Raw genomic sequence first — 26,622 nt, forward strand, 5'->3', positions numbered from 1 at the left:
TTTTTTTTTTCATCACCCCATTCGGGATATCGGGGGCGAGTAAAAAATGACACTTAAAGATTTTCCCCACATGGGGGGGCCTATTCAACCGAGCTGGCCAGAAAGCGGGTAACCGAAAGATACAAAGATGAATCTACCTCCATCTGTGAAGAACTGCGTGGCGTAACAGAGGGTTTATAGGTTGGCCCACGAAGAAGTGCACCTAACAAATTCATGCGTGAACGCTTTTTACAATTTTGGAGAAACGTTTCGCGAATCGGTTGCTAAACCATTTAAAAGATATGGACGCACAACGGTTGCTGCGTCATGCATGGGGTTTCTTTTTTGAAGCGAGCACGAAGGGGCCCAGATAAAACGTAGGCACATGTACACATGTGTGTTCAAACAAAAAAAGATCCACAGGGATGGATTGTGTGTGGGTAGAAGGAGAGAGGGAACATGATCGGAGGGGTGCAAAAAAAAATAAATAAAAAAAGAGGATGCGCATACAGATGCAGATGAAGTTGAAGACGAAATGTAGGTTCACCCAACGTATGGAGCGGGTCGAAATTTTAGAAAATGCAAAAAAAAAAACGGGATCAAATGGTGGGAAGGTATTTTTTGATCATCTTTGTCTTCCCCCCCATTTGTCGCCCTAAAATTTGCGCACAATTTTGTCCTTGCAATCAGAAACCAAGTTCATGAAGTCACTAAAAACGGTGTTAACATTGTTTCGCATGTTGTAGTAGCTGAAAATATCCGAGTTAGCCACGTTGTATTCTCCAAAAAGTTTATACATACCTTTTCGCTTGTCACCAGTCATACGCATTCCATAGGCATCTGAATCTTCTGTCAGATACTTGTCTATGTAATACGTTTCTACTTCTGCGTTGAAGCGAATTCGTTTAGTTTCTTTCCTTCTTTGTGTATCTTGCGTCGAAAGGGGGAAGGAGGAGCTCTTCTTTAATATAGGCTTGGGGAATGTCCTCTCAAGCTTTATACAAGTGGCACAATAATCGCCAGCGATCCCACTAGGTCTATCATCCTGTGGATGATTCAGTTCACCTTTGCAGTGAGCACATTTACGTGTCTTCCTTTGGAGACCCATCCCAGACGGGTCACCCGTTATGGTGAGATTATTCTTGTGGTTGAAAAGGGCTTCCGTCAGGAGGGTATACAATCGGAGGTAGTTTTGCTTCGTTAGATAATTGTGCAGGTAGGGGTCCTTCCCCTCCTGTTCGAACGTGTAGGCATTGGTTTGCCTTCCTTCACTCACTTGACTGTCTGATTCACTGCTAAGTTCGCTCTTCAAACTGATTGACTCTCCTTCGGAGGCACTGGACCCGGTACTGGGGGAGCAGTCCTCACTTGAAGACTCTTCACGCCGCTCAGCGGCATTCACATGAAATTTGATTCTTTCACCTGAGGTGGTGGTGGTGGTGTCTGCCTCGTCGGGGGGATCACCTTTTCCGTGTCTCTTTCCGTCATTAGGAGATTTCCTCCTTCTTATACGGATAATTCGAATAAACTTGAGGAAGCTACGCAGTCCTTTTCTACCTACTCTGCTCCTGCGTGCACCTTTGCTTCTGCTTCCATCGCTGCTGCCGCAGTCATCACTGCCAACTCCGTCACTGCTGACACAGCCGTCACTACTAACTGCGATGTCGCTCCCAACGCCACTATCGCTACTAATTGCAAGATCACTTCCTACCCCACCGTCACTACTAACGGAAATATCACCACTGCAGTCTTCCTTTCCTTCGAGCTTGCCTCCCTCACGGTTGCCCCCCCCAATGGGCGAATTATTACCCAAAGGAGCACGTGCACCGTTGTTCCTCTGAATACTCCTTAACCTCCCATTCCGTTTAGCATTCCTCAAATGAGGGGCCCTATTCCCCAGGAAAAAATGGTTTACAATTTTCTGCACCTGCTGAATAAGAAGCAGTCTAGTCAGCACAAGGAGTCTGCTAAAGAAGCCAACAATCGTGAGCACAATCAGGAAGAAGTAGTAGAATTTTATGTACTTGTAGAGCTTCCTAGGCATATCCATAAAGCTGAAGGTAAAATTTTTCAGGTAGAACAAAACGATCAGGTAAAACAACAGCGTGATGTGTGTCTGCAGCGCCTTCTCTTCCATGGTGGGTTAGTCGGTAGGGTCGTAATGGGTGGCAATGCGTCGAAACTGGTTCAGCTCAGTGGATAGGCGACAAACGAAGTGTTGCAAGAGCGGTTTTCCTCTCTAACGGTTTACTAAACTGTGCAGAAATAAATAAAATAGCTTTTCACGTGTGGTGACTTCCCCCCATCTACTCTCCTATCTCTTCCCCTTATCGATGCACTTCACACCGCATATGTGTCACACATGTGAGCACAAAAGGACCCTTCTACAGGCAGGAAAAGTTTGTGCTTCATGCGCTGAATAGTTACTCTTCGCCAAGTCCCCTGCAGTGTCATTTTGTTTTTTTGCTAAAAAGAACTTCGATCGGATATGTTTCCTCCACCGGAGGGGTTCATGGGGGAAAGGAATTGCCTTGCCCCTTGTTACCTTTTTTTTTTCCTCTTCTCGTCGAGCTAGCCTGGCCACGCCACGACACTCACACAAATGGAAAAAAAATATATATATATATATATAAAGGTAACACGAAAACAAGCAAATGAGGTCTGTCTGCAATTGAGCAGTTTCTCCGTCTGGTTGGTTGTGAACACCAATTTGACTGTCACGCTGGAGAGTACGTTATTATAACCGTTTTGGTACTTCTCCTATTAGACCCTTTCAGATTTAGTGGGGTTGCCTTCTTGCACTGCTTATGCTTGACACGACGCTCTCGCAAGACTGATTACGATTGACGTCACTTGATTAAATTTCTCCCCCTCACCGTGTGGCAACTATATAGGTGTGCCCCCGTATAAATACTTCCTATGCATGCACCTTTGCAAACATGGCATGGCTTCTCCTCTTCTATCCTTCCTTTATAAGGTCATCTTGTGGGTAACGCTTGTTACCCCACGGCTCCCTGCGGAATTTCCACACTTAGACGCGTGAAAATATGCTTTAAATTTAGGTATTCTGAGATATCCAAAAAGGGGGGGAAGAGGAGGAAGTTGTTGAATTAGCTTTTTTTCCTCCTTCACAATATGCTTATGATAACTTGGACGGGACCCTGTTTGTTGATATGGCTCTGTCCACCTTGGCTTCTCCTCTGTCACTTGCTCTACATAGCAACATAGCCACGTCACCACTGCTCCCCGCTGGTCCAGCAAGATGCCTTACGTTATACTCACTGGGTAAATCTTCGAAGGGTGCATTACATACATGCGGGATGCAACTTTCTCCCTTGGCAAACTTCCATAAAAAAGTTAACCACATCTAAAGGAAGGCAACTAAATGTTTCCGTCTCCTTTTTATAAATTTTTAAAAAGGTTTCTAACAAATGAGAATATTAGCAAAATCTGAATAAACTGATCGCCTCGTCTGGAGGCAACACTGTTGTTGGTGTTAATCAATGTAGGGAAGATAGGGGCCGCTACGCTGCTACGTTGCTACGTTGCTATGTTGCTCTGTGCAGTATATACCCCTGTGCATGTGACATGAGTTAAAACGGGGAAACATGAACAGCTCGTGCGAACGGTATACAATCGCCTTCACCTCGCTGGACGTAAAAACAGCAGCGTGTTGTGCGCCCGTCATCACTGCACGCCGCAACGGTGATCTGCTTCAAAAGCGACGCTCCAAAAGCGCTACTTCAAAAATGCTGTTCCAAAAATGTTGTTCATGCAATGCTACTCCCCAAGTCGCTCTTCCGACATGACGCGAAATGGCAAATGGGCGAATGGCAAACAGTTACATATCCATATAGCAATAGCGCGCGTGGGAGGATGCCCAAATCGCGCGAGTGGACAGTCAATCAACCTTTCACGTACCCTTAGATCGCAAAAGTTCGCAAATAATCAACAAAGTATTTTTTCCATAAAAAAATTTTTCCTAAAAATGGCCCAAAAAAATTGCTGGAAAAATTATTGCGTGATTTTTTTTTTTTTTTTTTTTTTTTTTTTTTTTATCCCCGCGGAAGCGTACACTATGAAAACGGTACGGGGGTACAAAAATACGCCGCCTTTCTAAAGAGGCTGCAAAATGGTAATAAAGGGAGGCACGAAAAATAGGAAAAAAAATACTTCTAACCTTTAATTCGAATGAAGAAAATTTATAGAAAAAAATATGACTCGCAAAATGGGAAATTTAAAATTGTAACAGGCTTTTTAACCCTCGCGCGGACGTCCTTTTCAGTGGCCGTCATTTGCTACCCACCTATCTATATATGTGGTATGTAATACTACCCCTACCCGCAGGGGGGTTATTTCCCCCAGTGACGTTGCCGCGTTGATATTTTGCTGTATGTAGTTTAGCGCGAGGGGGCAAGAGCTGCCCAAGCGGTCATGGCATAGTTTATTATGGCCTACCAAGTATGCGTAACTGTTCTGTCAATTTTTTTTTTTTTTTTTTTTTTTTTTTTTTTTTTTTCGTTTGATCTTTTAAGTTGGGCCTATCCCGTAAGCCAAAAGCGGCACAAACGGAGCTGCGCGAACAGGGAAGTCAGTCGCTCTTGTGATAATGGTAATATATTTATACTGTCCTCGATTTGTTTGGCCATTTCGATATAGGAACGGAACCCAATCGTAGCACCATCCATTTTCTACGTGCGGAAACTTCAAGCAAAAAGCTATACCATTCCCCCGCGGGCTCCGCTTTTCCCCTCGTAGTTTATGGTTTGCAGCTTCCGTTGCACAGTTTGCGGTTTGCTTTTCATAGTTCACTGTTTTATGTTTTTATTTTTCCTTCACTTCGCGTTCCTCTGGAAAAGTGACCACTTATCTGTGAGGGACCATTTGGACCGCGACATTCTGAGCATTGAACACGCTTAGGGTGAAGCAAGCAGAACTGAAGGGGAAAAAAAAAAAAAAAAAAAAAAAACACCCGTACGATTGTACGTCCATATTATACAAGCTTGTGTGTACGTCCTGCTTGTGCGTGGGGATCACTACCCTCTAACTTACAGCGTTTTTTTCCACAGAATATCACATCTTACGTGAGCACACACCCTCTTTGTTAAAGGTTGCTTCTTTTTTTTTTTTTGGAAGACAAAGTTGTGCGGAAAGAGGGCAAAATTCTCTCCTCCTTCGGCAGCATAAGCGTGCCAAAGAAGACACACGTCTAGCACTTGCCGCATCGGGGAACGTTTGCACTTACCCCGTATGTATCTTTCTCATTTATGCGTATCTTCGCGTCCTTTTGATGCTCCCCACCCGCTCATTAACCCTAAACTAATTTAGCCAGCAAATATGTACAGGTGGTAGGGGGTACCCGCATTTGTATATGTTAACGGCGCAGAAGGGGAAGAAACTGCAGAACGTGTTCACCAGTGGAGAAGGGGGTATTTGTGTATACTTACGTGAACACGAACGGAAGGCACTTCTCTGTTCCTTCGCTACGCCGTAGGTAACCCTGTGACACATGGAGAATTCTTTTACGAGTACCCCAGTTTTGTGCCCACATCCCTGTGCAGCCTAGCGCGAACGGGCAAGAAGTACTGAACCGACCGGAGCACGGAGGATCTGCCCCAGAGCGGCACGTCAAGCTATACATCGAGGGACAAATAAACAAATAGGTCACGCATAACCGAAGATGACGCTAAAGTTCGTGATCCGAGAACCCAAGGCGCGGGTCCTGTTCTCGCCCACAGAATTCTTCGACACCCTGAAGGGCATGTTCCGGAGCTCCAGAAACCGAATCGTCATCAGCTGCCTGTACATAGGAATAGGCGAGCTGGAGAAGGAGTTAATAGTAACCATAAAAAATAATAAGCACATAAAAAATTTGAGAGTAGACATTTTATTGGATAAACAAAGAGGTACAAGGCCAGAAGGGAAACTGAAAGAATCCTCGGTGAGTATGCTCTCTGACCTCTTCAGCTATGCAGGGGACATAAATATTAGCTTGTTCCACAATCCCCTACTAGGGGCAGTGTTGTATAATATTTTACCCTACAGAGCCAATGAAGCCATTGGAGTCATGCACATGAAGGTGTATATCGGAGATGACCGTCTGATTTTGTCGGGGGCCAATTTAAGTGACAGCTACCTTCGAAACAGACAGGACAGATATATTCTGATTGAAAATAAATTGTTAGCTGATTCCGTTCATAAAATTGTGAATTGCATTCAGAAAATGTCCTTCAGCGTGAATGTTGATTTGGGTGTCCACTGGGGCAGTGACTCAATGAACCCACTCATCGACGCGCATACTTTCCGTGAGCAGTATTACAGGCGGATACAGTTTATGCTGAGTCAGATCAGGGAGGACATTGTGCGGCGTACACAGGGGAAGGTGGAAAGTCAGATGTATGATGACCATTTAGGTGAATGTCACCCCTCAACCAGCGAGCAAGAAGACTTCTTCAGCCCCCTGTTCGTTAATAGCGAAAGCATCCTGACCGTGGAGCTGGCGCTGCAGAGCGGCTTTTCCTCACCCCCCATATACGACGAAAGCCAAATGTTGGAAAACATGCTCAAGAATGTAAATAAATATGATCAGAGTTTAATCATATCATCGGGGTATTTGAACTTCCCAGAAAATTTTTTAAAATTGTTCAGAAATATATATAACAACCTGTGCTTTAAGAAGGGCATAATACGCTTCATTACAGCGTCCCCAGCAGCTAACAGTTTTTTTAAGTCCAAAGGCATTTCCTACTACATACCCCTTGGGTACACAGTCAGTGCGCACATGTGCGTTGAATTCATCACCAAAAATATTGTAAGCGTTTTTAAAAATTTAAATAGAACAGACCCTTTGAAGAAAAAGGAAAAGGTCTGCACAGATATTTATTTAGAATATCATAAGCCCTCCTGGACCTTCCACTCGAAGGGGATGTGGCTGATTGGTAATTCCTCCCAGAGGGAAATTCTCGACAGCAGCACAACCTCTGGTGAAGATCCCCATGTAGCAACAACCCCCCAAATGGAAAATGTTACAAATAGTGTGTGCACTAGCCAAAATTATGAACAGTCAGAAAAAAAAAAAAAAAATTCCCCTTTTGGGATAGCTAGCTCTCCACATTTGTTCAATAATGATCAAAATTGCCTGAACAGGTCAGCTAATTTGGAGGAGATAAAAAAAAAAAATGTGTGTGAAAATATTTTAAAGAGTGAAGAAATGGACCATAATCAACACGGTGACGATAATCAGCTTGATTCTACCTCAGTGACCCAAAACTTGGGCGACCTACCATGGGGAACAGTTATTGGAAGCTCCAACTACGGCTACCGAGCAACGTACAGAGACTTGGAGATGAGCTTCGTGATCAAAACGAATGATGAAAATTTGAAGCGCCAGTTCCAGAAGGAGTTGGACATCATTTACGAGTCCTCCAATTTTGTCCACATGGACGAGTTGAATTTGAGGTACCCCCGCTGGCTGCGACTGGTGTACCGGTACCTCGTGCGATGGTTGTTGTGACGACGGCAGGGGGGGGGATATGGAAAATGAGCGGCCGGAGTCTCTCGGGCCATCTGTGTATTCGTCCATTTGTTTGTTTATATGCTTACCCACCTGTTTATGTGCCTATCCGTTCAGTGGCATTTTTGTCCATTCGCTTATTCCATATCACCACGACCCCCCTTTCGGTGCCGCACAAACAGCGCACCAAGGCAAAGAGAACATCGCGCCGGGCTTCTTTTTTTTTTTGTGAGTTTATTTTCCCCCCCCTTTTGGCAATTCACAAAATGCCGATGTGTATGCACACGTTCTTCTCATATTTGTGCGAATTGTTCGCTTTTGCCAAAATTTGTTTTTAAAGTGTTTTGCAAACTTTTTTTTTAAAAAAACGGACATACGTATTCGCTACGTGTGTCACCCCAAATGGATTAAAATTCCATTGCCCCACCGTGTCCTTTGTTTAACTTGCAACATCCTGTTTAATTTGTCCTCAATATATTTGCAAAGACGGGAAAAAAATATAATTTTATTTTGATGTTATTTTTGCAACGCATTTGATATTCTTATAGGGCATTTGAAAACTATTCCCTACGTGATGCTTTTTTTTTTTTTTTTTTTAATCTTCCACCTTTTACCATCATAAAAATGCATAGTTTGTACTTCTTACAACGACAAGGTCACGAACGAGATACTCGCTGTGTCGTTCCACAATGGGGGATTTACAAAATGTGTACGCGCCTAGTACAGTGTATAAATGTACCACCTCATTTGCATGCAGCTTGGTCCACAATAATTTTTACCCTCTTTATGAAGTGATCTTCCAACTTTTGAACTCAACGCGATCGCCTCCTGTGCAGGGGGGTCGAACTGTTTTGTGTACCCACGTGCACATCCACCTCCTTCCGCACGTAACTGGAACAGTCAGAATACTACTCCGGTTATCCCGCGATCTCGTTATCCCCATCCTGTGGAGATGCAAAAAGAGGTGGAAGCGGAATGCGCACCTCCGGGGTGTCCCATCCTTGGCAGCATCGCAATGTTGTAGCGTTTTTGAAAGGTGCAGATTTTAAATGAACCTCCGCGTTAATGACTGTGCGGTTGGCTGCGTTCCCTACTGCGCTCCTTAATACTAACCTTATTGATAGGCTCATTTCGTTTTTCCTTCCTCCCCATAAAAATCAAACGCTCAATGACCATCATTGCGGAGAAGTTGGTCAGGGAACAAAATATTTGACGCGGCTTACAGGGTGATGAATAGGCACTCCTGCGAACACAACCTTTAGTGCCGCGTCAAGGGGGGTCATACCACAGGTAGTGACCCCCACCCCTTACACATGCGGGCGATGTTAATAATGCAGGGAATGGAAGAAAATAACATGGAGACACACAGAGGGGGGAAACGAGCTGGTGCGAAATAGAAAAGTGTGCAAGTGGATGTTGGTCCACGAAGGTGCAATAACTACAACTGTACAAGGTGAACTGCTACCCGTAAACTATGAAATTTTTTTCTTTTTTCCCCCCCCTCTTGGTGCTATTCTTCCTCAGTCCATTTCGCGTTACACTAGCCTACAAGAACGCAGCTCCCGTGGGGATTAACCAACTCACGATTAATCGCTTCTCGAGGCACCCTAACAGGAAATGCAACGCACTTTTGTTAAGGCAGCCCTCCCAAGTTAGCTGCTTCACCCAGGCAAGGTTACATAGTGAACCGTTGGACAAGGAGATCCAACTCTTCGACGAAACGAATGAGGAGGAAAATTCCCCTCCCGTTTTTATGAACAAGTCAGATGAAAATAATCCCATTAAAGACACCCTCAGGAAGACCAAAAAATTTTGCAATTATTTAACGAGCAAATTAGGGAGACTTAATAAAAAACTGAGGGAAATAAAAAAACTGGAAACCATCTTCTATGCGAACCCAAGCATATTAACGGAGAGTCAACAAGTGAAATTAAGCAAAAAAAAACAAATAAAAAAGGAGCTCGTTTTAATCCATCGGTACAGGAAAAAGTACCTCGCTTACAAAAAAAACCTGACCAAAAATATCGATGACACGTCCCCCTTTTTTTACGCCAAGAAGAAGACCCGCCACAAGCGGCAGGTCTGCACCCCCCAGGAGTTCAGGAAAATATGTAAGCACTGATTGGCAAGGCGCGCAAAAAATGACGAACAGTGTATAAATGAACCGAGCGGGGAAATACTACAGAGGGGCTTCGTCACGTGTTACTTTGTTACTTAGCTGCTTTTTCCCTTTCCCCCTCCCCGTGCAGTGCAATCGGAAGACCCCAAGGCAACTGTCCAACGAGTGAAAAGCATAGACTACGACAAGATCCCCAGGAACGTGACCGACTACTTAGTGTTTAACAAAGTGGGCAAGAAAGAGGAAGTCAAAATTCTCTTTGGCCTCAAAGCTGTGAAGATAAACGGAAACATATGTGAGGGGAAAAAGGCAAATAGCGAGAACTCCTCGCCGGCCTACACATGTCCATTCGGGAGCGTGAACTAAGCGGGAGATCCCCCCCGGATTGTCGAATGAGCAGTTTGTTCCATCTGCTCTTGCACATTTGTTCACGTTGCTACATTTATTTTTTATTTATTTTTTTTTTTCTCGCGCCCCTCCCCCAGTGGATGATGAGAATTACATGATAAACCCGGGAGTAGACAAAGTGGAAGTGTTCAACGAGGAGGTCCAAATTCACGAAAGCCAGTAATGCAAAATGGAATAAAAAAAAAAAAAAAAAAAAAAAAAAAGGCGCGCCGCGAACCGGTTGCGCATTTTATGTTTGTTGCATAATTTCATCGTCGCTCTAAATGTATCTGTGCAAAAAAAGTTTTTACAACTCTACTAAGTCTACCCATGGGGGTGGTTATCCAATTATGCACATCCGTAAGGAGTGTTTTTTTTTTTTTTTTTTTTTTTTTTTCCAATTTGGACTAGCCAAATTACCCCACGTTTATTTCTTCCCCCCTCGCAGCTACGTCGTAAGGAAGAGGTTTTCGAAGAACCAAAAAAAAGTCCTCCAGGAAAAATCCAAGGAGAAGTTATCAGACGTCAGACGAGAGGTTAAAGAGTTCGAGAACTTTTTCAACATAAAGGAGTGAGGACGGGCACACTTGCTCATTAAGGAAAAAAGATGTCTACCTGGTCTTCCGCGTCACACCGGTGAAGCAACTTCCCGTTGAAGAATTTTCCCAAAATAGCCAATCAGAAATGGTTACTTCCAAGGGGTGCTCTTGCTGGGGAATACTATCCCTCGGGAGAACTTAGCCATTTAAGTGTAGGGTCTTTTTTTATTTTTTTCTGTATCCCTGTTTGATGGGCTTTTTCAAATCCCCCACTTCGTACACACAACAGCATGCATGCATTAAAGAACATTTCATATGATCAGGTGTATGCATATTGACCTGAGGGTGCCGGTCACCTCATTCTACCAATAGGTATATATAAGGAAGTATGTAATATATATGTGTTTATATATGGGTACGTTCTTTTCGTGTATCGATACACTCTGTCATGCATGATATATGAACGGTGTTTTGCTTTCTCCCGTGGTGACACGCTTCCACAGACTTATTTTCCCAACCCCTTTGGGGGATGCACCCACTTTTCAAACAAGCACATGGAAGCTGCAAAGTTAAGAACACTAAGCAAATGGTATTAAATTGTATTACATCCAGGTTACCTATCACCTCTCATGATTGATCCTATTTTTTTTTTCTTTCACACCGATTGCGTTGCAGAATTATTAATGGGTGCCTACCTTTTCAGTGTGCCCGTCGCAAATGTACCTAAGCACCTGAACGGTTCAGTTTTTTTTTTTTTTTTCTTTATTTTTTTATTTCTTCATTTTATTGTTTTATTGTTTTATTATTTTTTTTTTCTCTTTCTCTTTTCCCTTGTTGCGAAATTTGTAATTTTTTTTTTTTGTTTTTTTTTTTGCACAACATTAGGTCAGTGGCACGCAGCCGCCACAGCATTGAATGAAGAGTTCATTCGAATTAGTTTTCACGTCGACTGTTTTAACGCCAGTCCATATTGAATGCGGTCCACATTCATCCCGGTCCGTATTCTCCTTCGTGAAACGGACGACCGTTCTAGGCAGTACCAAGTTAATCATCTTTCGAAAGATGTATACATAGGTGTGCTCCTAAGGGGGGTATACACTTGCTAAAGCGGTACCGCCTCTCTATATTTTCCCCTAAAAGGGAAGGAGGTACACTCTCCTTTTATTTGTGGCTGTTACTACGCCTACCATTTTCTATTTGCCGTTACGTATTGTTGAGGGAGAGTACTAATCGCACTCCACCTGGGCAATAAAAAAAAATTATAAAAAAGAAAGCACAATGAATAGCCCCACGTTTGATAATGTACTGCATGCCAAGTCGTACCGACTGAACTTAGATGACATCCAGAACCTGGGGTCCCAATACTTTTCCGAGAATAACAGAAAAATAGCCAAATACAATGAGGAGATCAACCTGCTCAAGCAACAGTAAGCAGCCACCAAGCGCAGCCCCACCAGCACCTACTAATTTGCACGCCTCTACGTCTGTATTTCTATACTTGTACAATTTTACTTATTTACTTTTTTTTTTTTCTTTCCTTTCTCGTACCGCAGACTCAACTACCTGAATGAGAAAATGGGAAAATGGTAACGAGCAACGAATGTGCGTGGCAGCGTGCGGGAAAGACACGCAGGGGACACGTGGGGATACAAACAAATATTCCATTCGATGTGTCTCCCTCCTTATCTGTTCGCATAACCCATTTTGTGTCTCCCCCCCATTTGCAGTGGATACGTGCACAAGGTTATCGAGCCTGCGAAGCCCTCAGAGTTGACCTTCTGGTGCTACGAACTGAAGGAAATGGTAAGTCATCGAAGTCATCGCGTCTGCCCCCAGGGGGGTGGGTTCATTGGTTCACCACGCCGCTTCTACACAGAGATACATATTTAACACTCCCCTTGTGCCCCCCGCAGAAGGAATTCCAAGACCTGGTGATGTACGAAATAAAGAAGAAAAAAAAGCACTTCAAAATCCTGAGCCACAGCTGCGTCAAGTACCTGAGCAACCGTGAAAAAATAAAACAAAAAAAACAGGAAGAGGAGGAGAAGCGGCTGAAGGCGCAGTCCAAACACATCTCATCCTACATGGATATGTTTTGGAAAAAAATAGAGAAATTAGTTTGGGAAGAGAAAAAGAGGGAGTTGCAAAAAACGTTAAATAAAAAAAAAGAAATGAGATTTAAGAGGTTCGTGAAGGACGCAATCAAAAAAATTAAACGAGCTAGACAAGACAATGTGCACGAGCTGTTCGTCAATAGACACGCCAGTGTAAGCTCGTTCATCCCTAGTGAGAACGTTACGTTTTCTTCGCACCAGGCTCCCACGGAGGGGAGCAACGACCGGACTAGCAACGACCGGACTAGCAACGACCGAAGCAGCAATGGCCGAAGCAGCAATGGCCGAAGCAGCAATGACCGAAGCAGCGTCAGCAGCAGCAAACGAATCAGCAGGTTAAGCAGCGAAGGGGCTAGCGGGGTAAGTGACGAACGGGTGATCAGACGAAGGAGTAAAAGAGTGAGCGCAGGAAACTTCGAATTGAGCAACGTGCGAAGCACCGCTCGAAGCAGCACGAACAACACGGATGGTGGTGACGTGCAAAACCTGGCAGACGATGAACTGAAGGAAGAAGACTTAACCAACCAGGAGGAGGAAGATGTCCTGTTGGACGAGGAAATGGAATCGAGTGACGAGGAGGAGGAAGAGAAGGGGAAGGAAATCAGCCTCCTGGATGATGAGGCCACCATGCCCATTGAAGAGCTGCTCAAAAGGATGTATGGCTTTAAGAGCGGTGAGGAATACCTCGATTTGATGCGCGAGGGGGAAGAACCAGCGGAAGAACCGTCAGATGATGAAGATGCAGCAGATCACCGGGAAGATGACGAACAGGTCGAACGGGACGAGGAGACCGCCCAGAGTGTAGGCACCGAGTCGAAGACGAACGAGAAGAAAAGAAAGCTCGAAGATGCGGAGGGGGAAGACCCGCCAGTCGAAAAGAATGTAACGAAGAAGAGTGATGAGCCCATCGAACGGAGGAAGAAGCGAAGGAAGAGGAGGAAACGTCACAACGGTGGGGGTACACACATGCACACGGATAGGGGTAATGGAGGGGAGGAGAGTGAGTCTTCCTTGTCGAGCACCTCCAACGAGGATATGCTCATGTGCAATATGGACGAAAAGCATTTAACAAAAATACCCCCGTTCATAAAGGCAACTCTGAGGGATTACCAACACGCAGGACTTCACTGGTTACTTTATCTATACAAAAATAACATAAATGGAATTTTGGCAGACGAAATGGGATTAGGAAAAACGTTGCAATGTATTTCTCTTCTGAGTTATTTGGCATACCACTTCGACATTTGGGGACCCCACCTGATAATTGTACCGACTTCTATCCTCATAAACTGGGAGATCGAATTGAAGAGGTTTTCTCCCTGCTTTAAGGTACTGTCCTACTTTGGGAACCAAAACGAAAGATACAAAAAGAGAGTTGGTTGGTTCAACAAAGACTCCTTCCATGTGTGTATATCTAGCTACTCCACGATCGTTAAGGATCACCTCATTTTTAAGAGAAAAAGGTGGAAGTACATCATCCTGGATGAAGCGCATAACATAAAAAACTTTAACACGAAAAGGTGGAACATCATACTCAGCTTGAAGAGGGAGAATTGTCTTCTAGTCACTGGCACTCCTTTGCAGAACAGTTTGGAAGAGCTGTGGTCTCTTCTGCACTTCCTCATGCCGAATATATTTACATCCCACTTGGACTTCAAGGAATGGTTTTCCGACCCCCTCAATTTGGCTATACAGAAGAGCAAAATAAATGACTCCAGAGAACTGATCGATCGACTGCACACTGTCATAAGACCATACATCCTGAGGAGGTTAAAAAAAAACGTGGAAAAAGAAATGCCCAATAAGTATGAGCATATAATAAAATGTAAGTTAACGAGGAGACAACAGGTTCTCTATGATGAGTTTATACAGAACAAACAGGTTCAGAACACCCTCAGCAGTGGCAACTACATTGGTCTGATGAATATACTCATTCAGCTTAGAAAGGTTTGTAACCATTGTGATTTGTTCACGAATAAACATATCCAGACGCCGTACTTTTATCTCATCCCTATAAGCTTTTATGTTCCTCGTTTTTGTATCCTCTTTGAGAAGACTTACCATTTGGACTTTCAGCTTATTTTGTTCCTCCATAAGGAGTTCACCTCGCTCGGTGGAGTGCCCCTTCAGGGGCAAACGAATGGAAATACTATATCAAAGTTTAGCACTGATCGGAGTAGGAACAGCCGTATAACTGTCCTTCAAACGGACCCCTCATTCACTTTCTCCCATGATTTGGCAGCACCCTTTGGGGGAGGAAACAAAAGATGCACCATAAATGATTCCGCTCATAACGGGATTGATGTCATCCCTTTGCAGCCTTTCCCAAATGGGGATACGCTCGACGGACCCCAACTGGTACACACCGTGGGAAATGTTAATAACCAAACGAATGGACTGTACGGTCCAACCGAAGTTATCTGCTCAATTGAGCGAAGCGGCTCTTCCACTGGAAGTGCCACGGGGAAGAAGCGGCCACGTCCCCCAAGTGGTGAAGACATTATGCAGGTGAATTATCACCCCAACGGGATGAACAAAGGGGTTACCTCCGCTCAGGAGGTAAGAACCCTTCTTCCATTTAACTTGCACCACGGTGGACGAGTTACCCCCCAAGTAAACATCGAAGATGTAAACACGTACCTCAACAACCAGCTAAAACGGAGAAGTGTTCCCAAAAATTTGCTGACCTATTCCGACGAGTTCGTAGACGAAATGAATAACAACTACGATACGATCAGCCGTTTTATCGACCCTGCTAATAAGCACCGCTGTTACGGCGAATACCTCTACCGGACGTTGAAGGACGTCTCTCCGTGTGGCGTCCCAACTGTGGGGGACCACCTGAACAAGGCCCCCCTCCACAAGCATCCATCCAACGAGGTTATAAACAACCGTCGTGAAAATTACCTCTACAAATATAACATGCGAATTATTAACAGCGACACACAGTATAAAAATTTCTTTTCTGACGTGTCGAATCAGAGCTACTTAAATTCTCTGGAACATAACCTGTGGGTTAAGAGGCAACGAAGATTGGAAGAGAAAGACAGAAGAAAGGAGGAACAGCTCAAAGAGACCTCTTTCAATGAGTACAACTTATTAAAGAGTAGTCGAACCCCTCTGTTTGGGGTGAACCTACTAAGCCTGCTGAGGCGTGAATTTTCGCGTGATGGGTTTGTGCCTTACCACTCGAGCAACAATCTGGCTGTGGGGTTTTCTCTCATGCGGGAGATAAGCACAACGGGCGGTGGTGACGCTGTGAACGCCTCTAACATGGGTACTATATGCACATCCGGTTCGGTTGTATTGGAGACGCTCTTCCCCACCATGGAGCTCTTCCTGAAGACGCACCAGAGGGAAATCCACAACTTCACCCTAATGAACACGCCAGCCGTCATTTGCAGTGCCCACAGAATTGCAGTCAACAATAACCTCCTGCAGAATTGTAGCCACCTGGAACCAATTCTTCACAGAATCAAAATAGCTACACGGGTGTACCATGAACCCTTCCACAAGCAATCAATCATCTTCCCCCTAAATAAGGACATAACCTTGGGGAGTGGAAAATTGTTTGCCCTAGAAAAGTTGTTGAATAAATGCAAAAGGGAAGGAAACAAATGTTTATTGTTCACTCAGTTCATTAAAATGCTCGACATTCTGGAGGTCTTCCTGAATCATCTCAACTATACATTCATCCGATTGGATGGATCCACCAAAGTGGAGCAGAGACAAAAAATCGTCACCAAATTTAATAACGATAAATCTATTTTTTTGTTTATATCTTCTACACGTAGTGGTAGCATAGGCATCAACTTGACGGCAGCTAATGTGGTCATTTTTTACGATACGGATTGGAACCCCTCTATCGATAAACAGGCCATGGATAGATGCCACCGAATCGGACAGACGAAGGATGTGCATGTATTCAGGTTCGTCTCGGAGTACACAGTGGAGGAAAACATTTGGAAGAAGCAACTTCAGAAGAGGAAGCTAGATACAATCTGCATCAGCATGGGTAATTTTAGCAACCTGAACAATGAGTCGCTTCTTACGGGTGGTAGTACATCTGTTGGTGGTGATAGGAAGAACCCATCCTCTGGTGAGGGTAGAGATGCCCACCCGAATGTCCCCCCAAGCATTGCAGACGTGCTGAGCGGCAGGGCAAACCCAACCCCCAACAATGACGCAAACAAGGACTGGTTTGCCAACGTGGATACGATCAAGGAAGTATTTATTAACAAAAGGAACAACGATGAGGATGAAGACATCTACAAGGACAGACTGTTGCATGAACACATGGATGAGTCAGACAAGACGAACGTGCGTTTTGAGAAGACTCTAGAACACGTAGAGGATAAAGACGACATTAACGCGTTGCACGAAAACAAGAAAGAGAAGATGCACGCCATTTCTCAGGATCTCCAAGAATTCGCTAACAAAAATGACTTCCAGGAAACCTACACACTCACCTCCTACTGCTTCAACTTTCTGAACGACAATCTGACCGACAGCCTGAAGCAGCAGATCGACGAAATGAAAATGAAAATTGAAATTGAAATGATGAACGTGGGGCACGACCAGGACGACGCGGAAAACGCCAACGACGAAAAGGACGATGATGATGAAAGTGGTGATGACGATCGTGGTGATGATGCTGACCAGGATAACGCCACCCTTGACGAGGCGTCTCCCTCATCGTCCACCGAAACGGAGGGTTAACCCCGGGAGTGAAAAATTAAACCACTCCGTGTGGCAGATCGCCTGCCTGTGTGGTCATGCATATTCGGGGGGGGGAGCCTTAACAACCTCTTGACGCGAAGGTTCCCCCCCGCAGCCATGTACCCATTTGTTATTCTTCCTCTTCGATTTGTGCACATGTGCTTTTTATGTGAGTACCTCCTATGGGCAGGCGTAACAAACTTTGGCAACACCATTTGTAACTCGCCAAGTGTGCTTTCGCAGGGGGTGCGTGTGGAAAGGAACAATCATCTTGAGGGTTCCCCCTGCGCTGCCTCCCTTTTGACCAAACACGTTCTACACTTTGTAACGCTTTAAAAATTAGTCACTCTTATAACAGCATCAAAGGGGGGGTAGTAGGTCCCCATCCCCATTATAAGGATAGATTGACATGGAAAAAAAAAAAAAACACCAGTGCAGCTTTTCACTCTGCGAATGTGCTAATGGTACTTCTAAAAAGCACAATTTATGCGAAAAGGCTATGCACAGAAAATTGCGCCAAAATTGTACATAGGCACGTGTGGGCCCCTCGCATAAGAAAAGCCCCCCAAAAAAAGTCGCTTCGACTACGGCATACAAATTCCATGGCGCACCGACAGCGCAAGTGCTGATCGATTGCCTTGCCACACTGTTGCGACGACTACACTGAAACGAAATTAACGGGGCACCTAATTTTTGAAGGGACCTCAAAAATGGGTAACTAAGCATAGAGAGGAGGTACCTTTTACCACCGCAACGTAAGGTTTTTTCCCCTTAATTGATTGTTGCTTTTGTTTTCCATTTTTTTTTTTTTTTTTTTGCGAATAAAAAAAAGTGGAAGCAACCCTTTTAAGGGGGCACTGCCTTAACGATCAGAAACTCCAACCGGCCGAAGCAATCTGGCTGAGGGAAACCGTCACGAACGAAAAAACTGTACTTCCTACCCCAACAGGGAGGGCGACAATTCAGCAAGTGGTATCCTCCCTAAGAGCATATCTGCCAACTGCCTTATGCACCCGCCTTATCCCAACCCGGCCGAACCGAAATGGAGAAAATAGCCCTAATACAAAGTAACATGACGATGAGAAACCTACCTACTGATAGGGACTAATTGAGAGAGGAAAAAAGAGGGACGGCATTTGTTATAGTCCCCCTTTTTCGGTGAAGCCGTCACATTTTCAACTCCAACACACCCTCCGCAGATCCCCTGGACTATATTCGCTTGAACATGGAGGAGGAGATCTTTTTAAAGTGCAAAGGAGACAGAGAAATCAGAGGAAAATTAGACGTAAGAATTGTTTTTTTTCTCACCCCCTTTTAGGAAATGGTGTTTTCCTGCGGGGGGCATCACATCGGAACGTTCCACTTAGATGTTCCACTGAGGCGTATCCACATCGGCAGGTTTTTCCTTCCTGTATGGTCTCTCCACATAATTACTACCACATATTATGCACACCGCTGTTCACCCCCCCCTGCAGGCATACGATAACCACTTGAATATGATTCTGTCCAACGCGCACGAAACGTATAAACAGACCGTTGTGGAGAATGACGAGGAATCCGTAAAGGTACGCAACGAAACGCACTCTCATTCTGTATGAATGGAAAGTAGCCAGCTGATTAAAGAAACAAGCTAATGAGTTGCCGCTACAATGTGAGGGAGTGTGCACGTCGGAATCTTCCCCCCAGGGATAAAAATAAAGGAAGCTTAATAAAGTGGTGGAACTTTTTTTCCACATGGGGATTACAATGTGTGCATATTTTTACATGTACGTTATGTCCCCAATTTATTTATTTTCTTTTTTCAGAAAATCGAAAGGAACCTAGACATGGTTTTCGTTCGGGGGGACTCCATCATCTTAGTGTCATCGGCGACGAAGTAGGAGCAGCGCTCCGTAAGGTGTAGAGGTGAAGGTCACATTTAACACGTAGCGACACTGCTCCGTATACATGAGGCAGCTTGTTCAAGTGCGATTAGCGTTTGTCTCCGCGTTGGGCTGACCCGTTTTCCGCATCCCTTTAGCACACTCCCTATCTTGGCACATGCAGGCCATTGTACGGGTCGAATTTTCTTTCCCCCCATTTCTCGAAAAATTATTTTTTTATTTTTTTCTGGTCAATTACTAACGAGAAGTTAGTTATATAGACACATTTTGAACTTTAAATATTTTTTTAAAATTGCCCAACGAGCATATGTAGACATGTTTTAAAAAAAAAAAATCCTCCCCCCGTGTGCATTTCCTGTGTAACGTATTTGTGAAGCGGAAAAGAGCTTGCCCACAGTGACAAACCAATTACAACGTTAACAAAATGACCCACCTGGAATGACGCAGGAGTGAACATTTGGCCCATGCAGAAGGGGGAAAGCTTTTTAAAAAACTCAAACGCAAATTATCCGGACAAAAATTGCACGCTTCTACCAGGGGGAGCGTGTGTGGGGGGGTCTTTCCGTCCCGTTGTGCGTACTCACTCTATGCGTCTACTTTCGGTTGTAAATTTTTGTTCCCCTGGAGGGCTGTGCTGCGCGTAACGCGTTTGGCGTGGCCCCTAAGTAACTACACACGGATACTTCCCCAGATGGGCGCTATTCGCCTCGGCTTGGCAAAATGGAATATAAAGAAAAGCCCGAGGGCCCCTTCTTTGTCTCCTTTTACGTAAGGAAAGCAAATAAAATGCGAAAATAAGGGGATAAACAGGGGGACTTTCTTGCAATTCTGTGCCTCTCTGCTTATTATTCCCACTTAACCGCCTTTCTTTTCCTCTCCCCCTTTGTTAACAAAAAAAGGTGACCAACTTCACGGCATCAGACGATTTAACGTCGTACAAAATAAACGTAACAGGTGGGGGTGCTGTCTAGCGAAACGCACAAAAGTTACAAAAAAAAAAAAAAAAAATACACAAACTGAAGAGTATAATGACAATATGAGAATGATAGACGCTTACATATGCACATATACATACGTGTATTCTTTGGGCATCTTGTCCAATTTTTTATACACTTTTTTTTCCCCCGCGTTTTCCCTCTTGTAAGATTTCTATGGAAACTGCTACGAGTCCAACCTCATTGGAAAGAATAATTACCGCCAGATTAACTTCCCCAGCAACTGCATCGAGATATGCGAAGGTCCGAGCGGTGCGGGGGGTGGAGAACCCATATGTGGACTCCTTCGCCCAGTATCATAAATACATTAGCAGCTATATAGCTTCTTCACCTTTGTCTGACCTTCATTTTCTGCGCGCACCAACTTACGTTTTGCAGAAACGGCCATCAACGACATCATCCAGAGTTGCGTAAAGGTGGACGTTTTCGCAAGAAATAATAACCCTGAGGGGGAGCCAAAGGACATAAAAGATGGTGGTAGCGGTGACGATAACAACAGTGACGATGCGCTCAGTAGCAGCTTTGTGCCCATCGGGTCGGAGAGCATCAAGGCCTTCCCCTTTCTGCACGATCAGCTAATCATCACGAGAAAGATCGTTGCATCGTACAAGTGCGGAGAGCAAGGGGGAGAAGACCCCGCAAATCAAAATGAAACAGATCAAGCGGGTGAGCCGGGGGGTCCTGGCGAAAAGGCAGACAAGAGTGACAAAAAAAAAAAGAAAAAAATTGCAGAAAAAGATGAAAAGAAAAAAAAGAAAAAGGAAAAAACAAAAAGTAACTCACGAAGGGATGAGAAAAAATCGGACCACTCTCTCAAAACGGATATTGACATAAGTGCGTTTGCCACGATGGGGGTTGTGTCTAACTCACCAAATTTTTCACCCTGATTTGGTCTACATTTGCCTGACCTGTTCATATTTTTTTTCAATTTTTATCAAAATTTTTTTTTTTTTTTTTTTTTTTCCTTTTCCCCCTGAAAGGTTTTCACATCACGCTGAATATAAATTCCCTGGTGGGCTACTACTGTGGGAGATCCTCGTACAACATAATGAACGTGAAGGTTAACTTGGATAATCCCTCCTGCGGGATGGTCCAACCTTCCTTGTCGCCTAGTTGTAAACCATCAGAGTGTTCACGTGTGCAAGAAAAAGGAGCATGCTGATTTGTGTGTGTGTATTTTCTTTTTCCTTCGCGACGTTGCAAGGTTGATGGGGTGTACAACATCCCCAAAGCGGTTGAAGACAAAATGGCGAAGAAGAATTCGCACACATTTCAAGTAAGCGCATAAGAAGTGAACAAGTGTAGACAAGAAAAGAGGGGAAATAGGATTATTCAGTTGTACGTATCTCACCCGTGTGTTTCATTTATTTTCGTTTTTCTCCTTTTTCTTTCCTTTTCTTCCCCTTTTAGTTGAAGTTTTTGGACTTTTGCCTGAACGATGGGGCTCTTGTGGAAGGTTAAATTGGGAAGTCCCTTCTCCCAGGTTCCCCATCGAGCGACCCGAGTTCTTATCACTGTTCGAATATTCCCGCCGATACTTCTCCTCCCCCCAGATGAGCAAGACAAATACAGAATTGTGTGGAAAAAAAACGACCTGTACAAGTACAGAAATATAAAGGTAGCGTAATCGATCAGTCTGGAACGAACTGTCAAGGAAGGCACGACAATGTGTGTACCCCCCGCCGAATGGCTGAACCGCAATTACAAAAAGGAAAAAAAAAAAATTTCTTTCCTCTTTTGTAGGAAATTGAATATATTTACAACTTTCTGTTCTACGAATCTTTTAACGTGAATGCATATTTGCTCTGCGTCAACGAGGGGAAGAAACAAAGGGGTAACAACGGATAGTCGACAAAATGAAGAATCGCTAATGGAATGATCATTTTGCTGCAGAGAGATGTGCGAACATTGTTGTCCTTGTCTGTGTGTAGTTTCATCCACGCGGAGTAAGCAACCATGCTGATATATTTAACTCCATGCAACTGCCGCACGTCTTCCTTCAGACAACGCCACCCCGAGCGTAATGGATTCCCTCTGCGGAAGGTTCGAAGTCAACATTTCCGACGTGATAACAAACACAGGTAGAAAAGGAAGGGGCTGTCTACACACATAGGCAATTTTTTGCACCTCCAAAAATGAGCGCAGACGAACTGACGGGTGCCCCCTGTTCTGTTCACTAAATTTTCATCACCTCATTTTATTTCCCTCCCCCCGTAGTCATCAACGCCAAGTACCAACTGCACAGCTTTAATTCACCAAAGGGGGAGGCAAAAAGTGGCCGGGAAAATGAAGCCAACGAAGAGTCGTTCGTCTACGGAGGGGCTTACGTCCTACTGACCATTCAGTTTTACAAGCGTATGGAGAGAACAGCTGGCAAAGCGGAAAATTCCAGAGCGTAAATCGGCGAGGCTGCACCCTACCCTACTTACCAACCCCTCTGAACTTACGAAATTTCCGCAAAATGCGTCCACCTTCCTGCAGCCTTCTTAAAGAGGGAGAAAGTGGAATTCCCCCTGCAGATGTTTAACGCGAAGGGAGGCACTCCAGAGAGCGATAAGAAGGAAAGTGAGTGTGTCGAGAATGTGTTTAACAGGTAGGGTGTGTTAGATGTTGGGTAGCGTGGGTAAGCGGTCCTCCGTGAATCCTACCCACGCTGCTGCACAACACCGCTTCGAAACACCGCTTCTTTACAACAGGTCCATCCTGGAGGGAATCCAGTACGTCAACCACCAAATCGACAAGCTGAAAGAGGAGGACCAAATAAAGATTTACAGAAAGTCCAAGGAGTATGTCTCCTTCCTGGACAGATTGAAGGAAACGCCCACATACCTCAACCTTTACAACAACATCAAGGACGTCATGGTAAGTCGTCACCGGATCGACGTCTTCTCTACATTACGTCCAATTGTCTGTTTTCCCATTTGCGGCGAAGAGACCACCCAGCTGGTGATAACCCAACCTAACTTACCTATCTACCCCTCAGATCAAACTGGCGTACGAAATTGTGCGGAAGAAAGTTTACAAAAATTTTAACCTCCATGATGACGTGACGTGTGAAGAGGAGGACAGTCAGGAGAAGGAGCAAACCGCGGAAGCAAACATGATGGAAAAAAAAACCTGCGGAAAGAAGACCATGTCAGAGGAAAACGAAAACTGCATCCTGGCGCATCTGTTCAACCTCGTACACGAATCATCCAACGTGATCATAAACGGCTACTTCGAAAAGGAGAACCACCTTAACATGAATACACTACACGAAATAAAAGAAAAAAACAACATCACAAATGTAGAAAACTACCTATTCAATGTGGTACAGGAAAGCGAGTTTCTACTGAAGCATAGGAAGACTGCCTATTTCTGCGAAGCTATGTTGGTCTTCCTCTTCAGGAAGATAACGTCTTCCGGAGAATGTACCACGGGAAAACATTTCCCACAGATGGAAACACAAGATTGTAATCATGTGGTTAATATGCTGCTACACTATTCGGACTATGACGAGGAGAAGGACGACCCACACAGAGACAACTACATGTACGAAAAGAAGAAAAATGAAAAAAAAAATAAAAAAAAACAGGAAGACATGCTAACATGTTTGATGAGCGCCATGCAGGAAAAAAACGCCAACTCTTATTTGTTCCAATACATGGACCACTTTGGCGAAGTGATGCTGAACGGGGGGGAAAATGCAGCGGTGGAGGCGCCACCTGCGGCGATGCCACCCGTGGAGGGCGCTGAACAGGAGAATATCATCTCGATTATGAACTCGCCACAAAATGAGGAAATTAAAAAAATATTTCTTGACGTCCTGTATACGTATGCCAAAAGTCTTCTCATAATAAGTAGCCACCCAGGTGGCCAAGCCCACAAGAAACGACAGCGTGTCTACTACGAGCAATACTGCGTGGAGAGGAGTGAAAGACCAAAGGACAACCTCTCTCGGGAGGGGGACAACGGGGGGGTTACCCCAAAAGATCACATCTATGACCACATCTACGACCAGATCAACGACAACTTCGAATGTCACAACAATTTCAACTCATACGACAAGTACCTGGACGGAGAAAATGCGGACGCCTGCATTTCGTGTCTGTCCGCCTACGTGGAACTCACCAATTTTGTAAGAAAAAGGGGACCAACAGAGATTTACTCCCCAAATCGTGCAGTTACTGTTGGGGTGTAACCCATTCGGGTGGATGTGCCCCTCGTAAATACCCCACGAAAACATGCCGTTGTGTCCCCCTTTACAGGAAAACACCGAAAGCATCTTCACCTTAGCCTTAGCCTACCTAAACGCACATAAGTATGCCGAGGCTGAGAAATTAGCCACCTATTTGATAGAAACTCTGAAGAGGAAAAAATGCCAAAGGGGAAAAAAAGGAGGACCTTCTTCTTGTCCTCTCTCCCCCCCTGGGGAACCACCAGCTGAAGAACCCCCCATGGATATGAAAAGGTTGCACCTGTACAGCTCATTTAGCCAAACACACCTAGATGTAACTGTGGAGATTTGCGTGTATATAAAAGCCTTGTGTTTCTTCTTCCAGAGGAACTACGTGCAGTACTACATTAACATGAGCATCCTGATGAGCGCCAACGAAAATGAGCTGCGGGTGGAAGTTGAAAAGAGTGCCTCTTCGTTGGGAGGTTATATAGTCAGAAACGACCCCAGCGGAAAGAAGGCAAAATGTGAAGACAGTGAAAGGAGAGATAAGACGGGGTCCACCCTTAATAGCGGCAGTGTCGACAATGTGGGGGGTATCCCAAGTGTTGCAGGTGATGCGAGTGACGAGGTGGGACAAGTCCAAGATCAACATAGGAAAAAAAAAAAAAAAAAAAAAAGTACAAAAGGAGGAGAAGACGCACCGGACGGGAACGAAACTGGGTTGAATGACCAACCCAGCACAGACAAGGAGCAGCAAGAACAGGAAGGTGCAAGAGCGAAAGGAAGGAGAGACAGTCAAAGAGAACAACCAGCCCTAGGGGAACATCAACCCATGGTGAATTATCCCGAGACGAACTTATACAGACACATCCCAGCGAAGGACTCCTTCATGTTGTTGTTTCTGATTCATTGCACAAAATTGAACATACTAAATGTTGTAATGTTTATTCACGAAAATCGGTGCAAGTTTCTAACTCAGTCGTCCTTGGATACGCCTCTGTATAGGCAGCTCATCATCCGGGCGTTCTTTGCAGTGGGAGGTGGGTTGCAAAGGAGAGCGTCGAAGAAGGGCATCCGTCTCTCTCACACGGTGTTGCTTTTCAACTCCATCTTAACCTTCCACCTGCCTAACACCTATCACCTCCACGTTGCTTTTTTCCCCTTCAGAATTCGCCAAATGTATGGAACTGATCGAGGAGACGAACGAGCACCTGCACAACCTGGACGTCCTCTACATCTACGCGCAGAGCTCGTATAAGCTTGGCGACTACCCCAAGTGTGTAGACCTACTGAAGAGATATTTACCTCTGTGTAGATTAATGAATGTCCGGGTAAAGATGCACCTGCAGTTGAGTAAAATTTACCTATCGCAGGGCAAATTTGAAGAGAGCAAAACGGAAATTAAGAACTCACAAGAGGTTTGCAAAACTAGCTATTCGTACCTCTACTTGGCTTGTTACTACTTAAAGAGGAGAAAATATTTGCAGGCGTATAGACTCTTGTACAAGTCCAACGAAATGAACCTTTTCAACCACAAATTGTGGGCATATCTATGCATGGCATTTTTGCACCTCGGCATGCGGGTATGTGTCGACCATTACGTGATCATTCATGCGATTATTTATGCTTCTAATTGGAAGAGCACCCACACCGTCGCGTGTTTTCCCTCTTCTAAACAATAAATGGAGGGAAAAAAAAAAAAAAAAAAATTAAAGCGGACAATTTACCTTCGCCCAATCTGCAGGACCAAGCTGATAAATGTCTAGGCAACTTTATAAAAATGAAAAAGTACGACAAGGGAATTATTTCCGAAATGGTGAAGGCATACAAAGAGGTTGGATACGAGCAGGGAGGACAGGTGTTGTCAACTCTGCATGCAGGGGGAAGCTAACGTGTGGGGGTGTACTCCGTGCAACACTTGGACAAGGTTGCAGAGAGTAGCCAACCGGGGGCAGCACTGCTTGGGAGATGACATTCGAAAAATTGCGTGTCAATTTGCGAACTGCCCTTTCCTGGATCCCTCCATAAGGAAGGGGGGAAGCCCAGGTGAACTGTATCCCAATTCATGCCAAACAAACCACTCACATGTTAAAAAAAAAAAGTGAACAGTGCAGCCTAACAAACAAATCGCTGTCAAAATGAAGTATAATTGTGTGTATATTTTTTTTTTTTTTTTTTTTTTTTTTGTCCCTATTTCTATCGCCCCCTTCTAATG

The 26,622-nt window shown here is 44.5% G+C and overlaps 6 protein-coding genes across 6 annotated transcripts; 5 read left to right on the plus strand and 1 right to left on the minus strand.

Moving 5' to 3' along the window:
- Positions 1 to 634: 634 nt before the first annotated feature.
- PCOAH_00011000 (Uncharacterized protein) lies at positions 635 to 2,116 on the minus strand (the record flags this gene model as incomplete). Its single annotated transcript, XM_020057909.1, has 1 exon — positions 635 to 2,116. One exon carries the CDS (start codon positions 2,114 to 2,116, stop codon positions 635 to 637), a length of 1,482 nt encoding a protein of 493 aa, XP_019913409.1.
- Positions 2,117 to 5,659: 3,543 nt separating this feature from the next.
- On the plus strand, positions 5,660 to 7,492 carry PCOAH_00011010 (Phosphatidylglycerophosphate synthase; the record flags this gene model as incomplete). Its single annotated transcript, XM_020057910.1, has 1 exon — positions 5,660 to 7,492. The coding sequence occupies one exon, from the start codon at positions 5,660 to 5,662 to the stop codon at positions 7,490 to 7,492; it is 1,833 nt and encodes a 610-aa protein (XP_019913442.1).
- A 1,474-nt stretch (positions 7,493 to 8,966) lies between these two features.
- PCOAH_00011020 (Uncharacterized protein) lies at positions 8,967 to 10,573 on the plus strand (the record flags this gene model as incomplete). Its single annotated transcript, XM_020057911.1, has 4 exons — positions 8,967 to 9,603; positions 9,742 to 9,906; positions 10,097 to 10,178; positions 10,447 to 10,573. 4 exons carry the CDS (start codon positions 8,967 to 8,969, stop codon positions 10,571 to 10,573), a joined length of 1,011 nt encoding a protein of 336 aa, XP_019913628.1.
- A 1,242-nt stretch (positions 10,574 to 11,815) lies between these two features.
- PCOAH_00011030 (Atp-dependent helicase) lies at positions 11,816 to 17,370 on the plus strand (the record flags this gene model as incomplete). The annotated part of the gene is made up of 4 exons (XM_020057912.1): positions 11,816 to 11,964; positions 12,091 to 12,123; positions 12,265 to 12,340; positions 12,451 to 17,370. 4 exons carry the CDS (start codon positions 11,816 to 11,818, stop codon positions 17,368 to 17,370), a joined length of 5,178 nt encoding a protein of 1,725 aa, XP_019913374.1.
- Positions 17,371 to 18,412: 1,042 nt separating this feature from the next.
- Positions 18,413 to 19,250, plus strand: PCOAH_00011040 (U6 snRNA-associated Sm-like protein LSm3; the record flags this gene model as incomplete). The annotated part of the gene is made up of 4 exons (XM_020057913.1): positions 18,413 to 18,437; positions 18,570 to 18,655; positions 18,846 to 18,935; positions 19,176 to 19,250. The coding sequence occupies 4 exons, from the start codon at positions 18,413 to 18,415 to the stop codon at positions 19,248 to 19,250; spliced, it is 276 nt and encodes a 91-aa protein (XP_019913560.1).
- A 297-nt stretch (positions 19,251 to 19,547) lies between these two features.
- On the plus strand, positions 19,548 to 26,298 carry PCOAH_00011050 (Uncharacterized protein; the record flags this gene model as incomplete). The annotated part of the gene is made up of 18 exons (XM_020057914.1): positions 19,548 to 19,766; positions 19,791 to 20,021; positions 20,153 to 20,207; positions 20,399 to 20,500; positions 20,627 to 21,082; positions 21,229 to 21,308; positions 21,453 to 21,524; positions 21,659 to 21,704; positions 21,802 to 21,866; positions 21,992 to 22,082; positions 22,252 to 22,329; positions 22,466 to 22,603; positions 22,730 to 22,841; positions 22,945 to 23,110; positions 23,232 to 24,365; positions 24,496 to 25,447; positions 25,575 to 25,990; positions 26,152 to 26,298. 17 exons carry the CDS (start codon positions 19,974 to 19,976, stop codon positions 26,296 to 26,298), a joined length of 4,158 nt encoding a protein of 1,385 aa, XP_019913594.1.
- Positions 26,299 to 26,622: the final 324 nt, after the last annotated feature.

Source organism: Plasmodium coatneyi, chromosome 5 (genome assembly GCF_001680005.1).
Source record: "Plasmodium coatneyi strain Hackeri chromosome 5, complete sequence".
In the NCBI taxonomy this organism is placed as follows: Eukaryota; Apicomplexa; class Aconoidasida; order Haemosporida; family Plasmodiidae; genus Plasmodium; species Plasmodium coatneyi.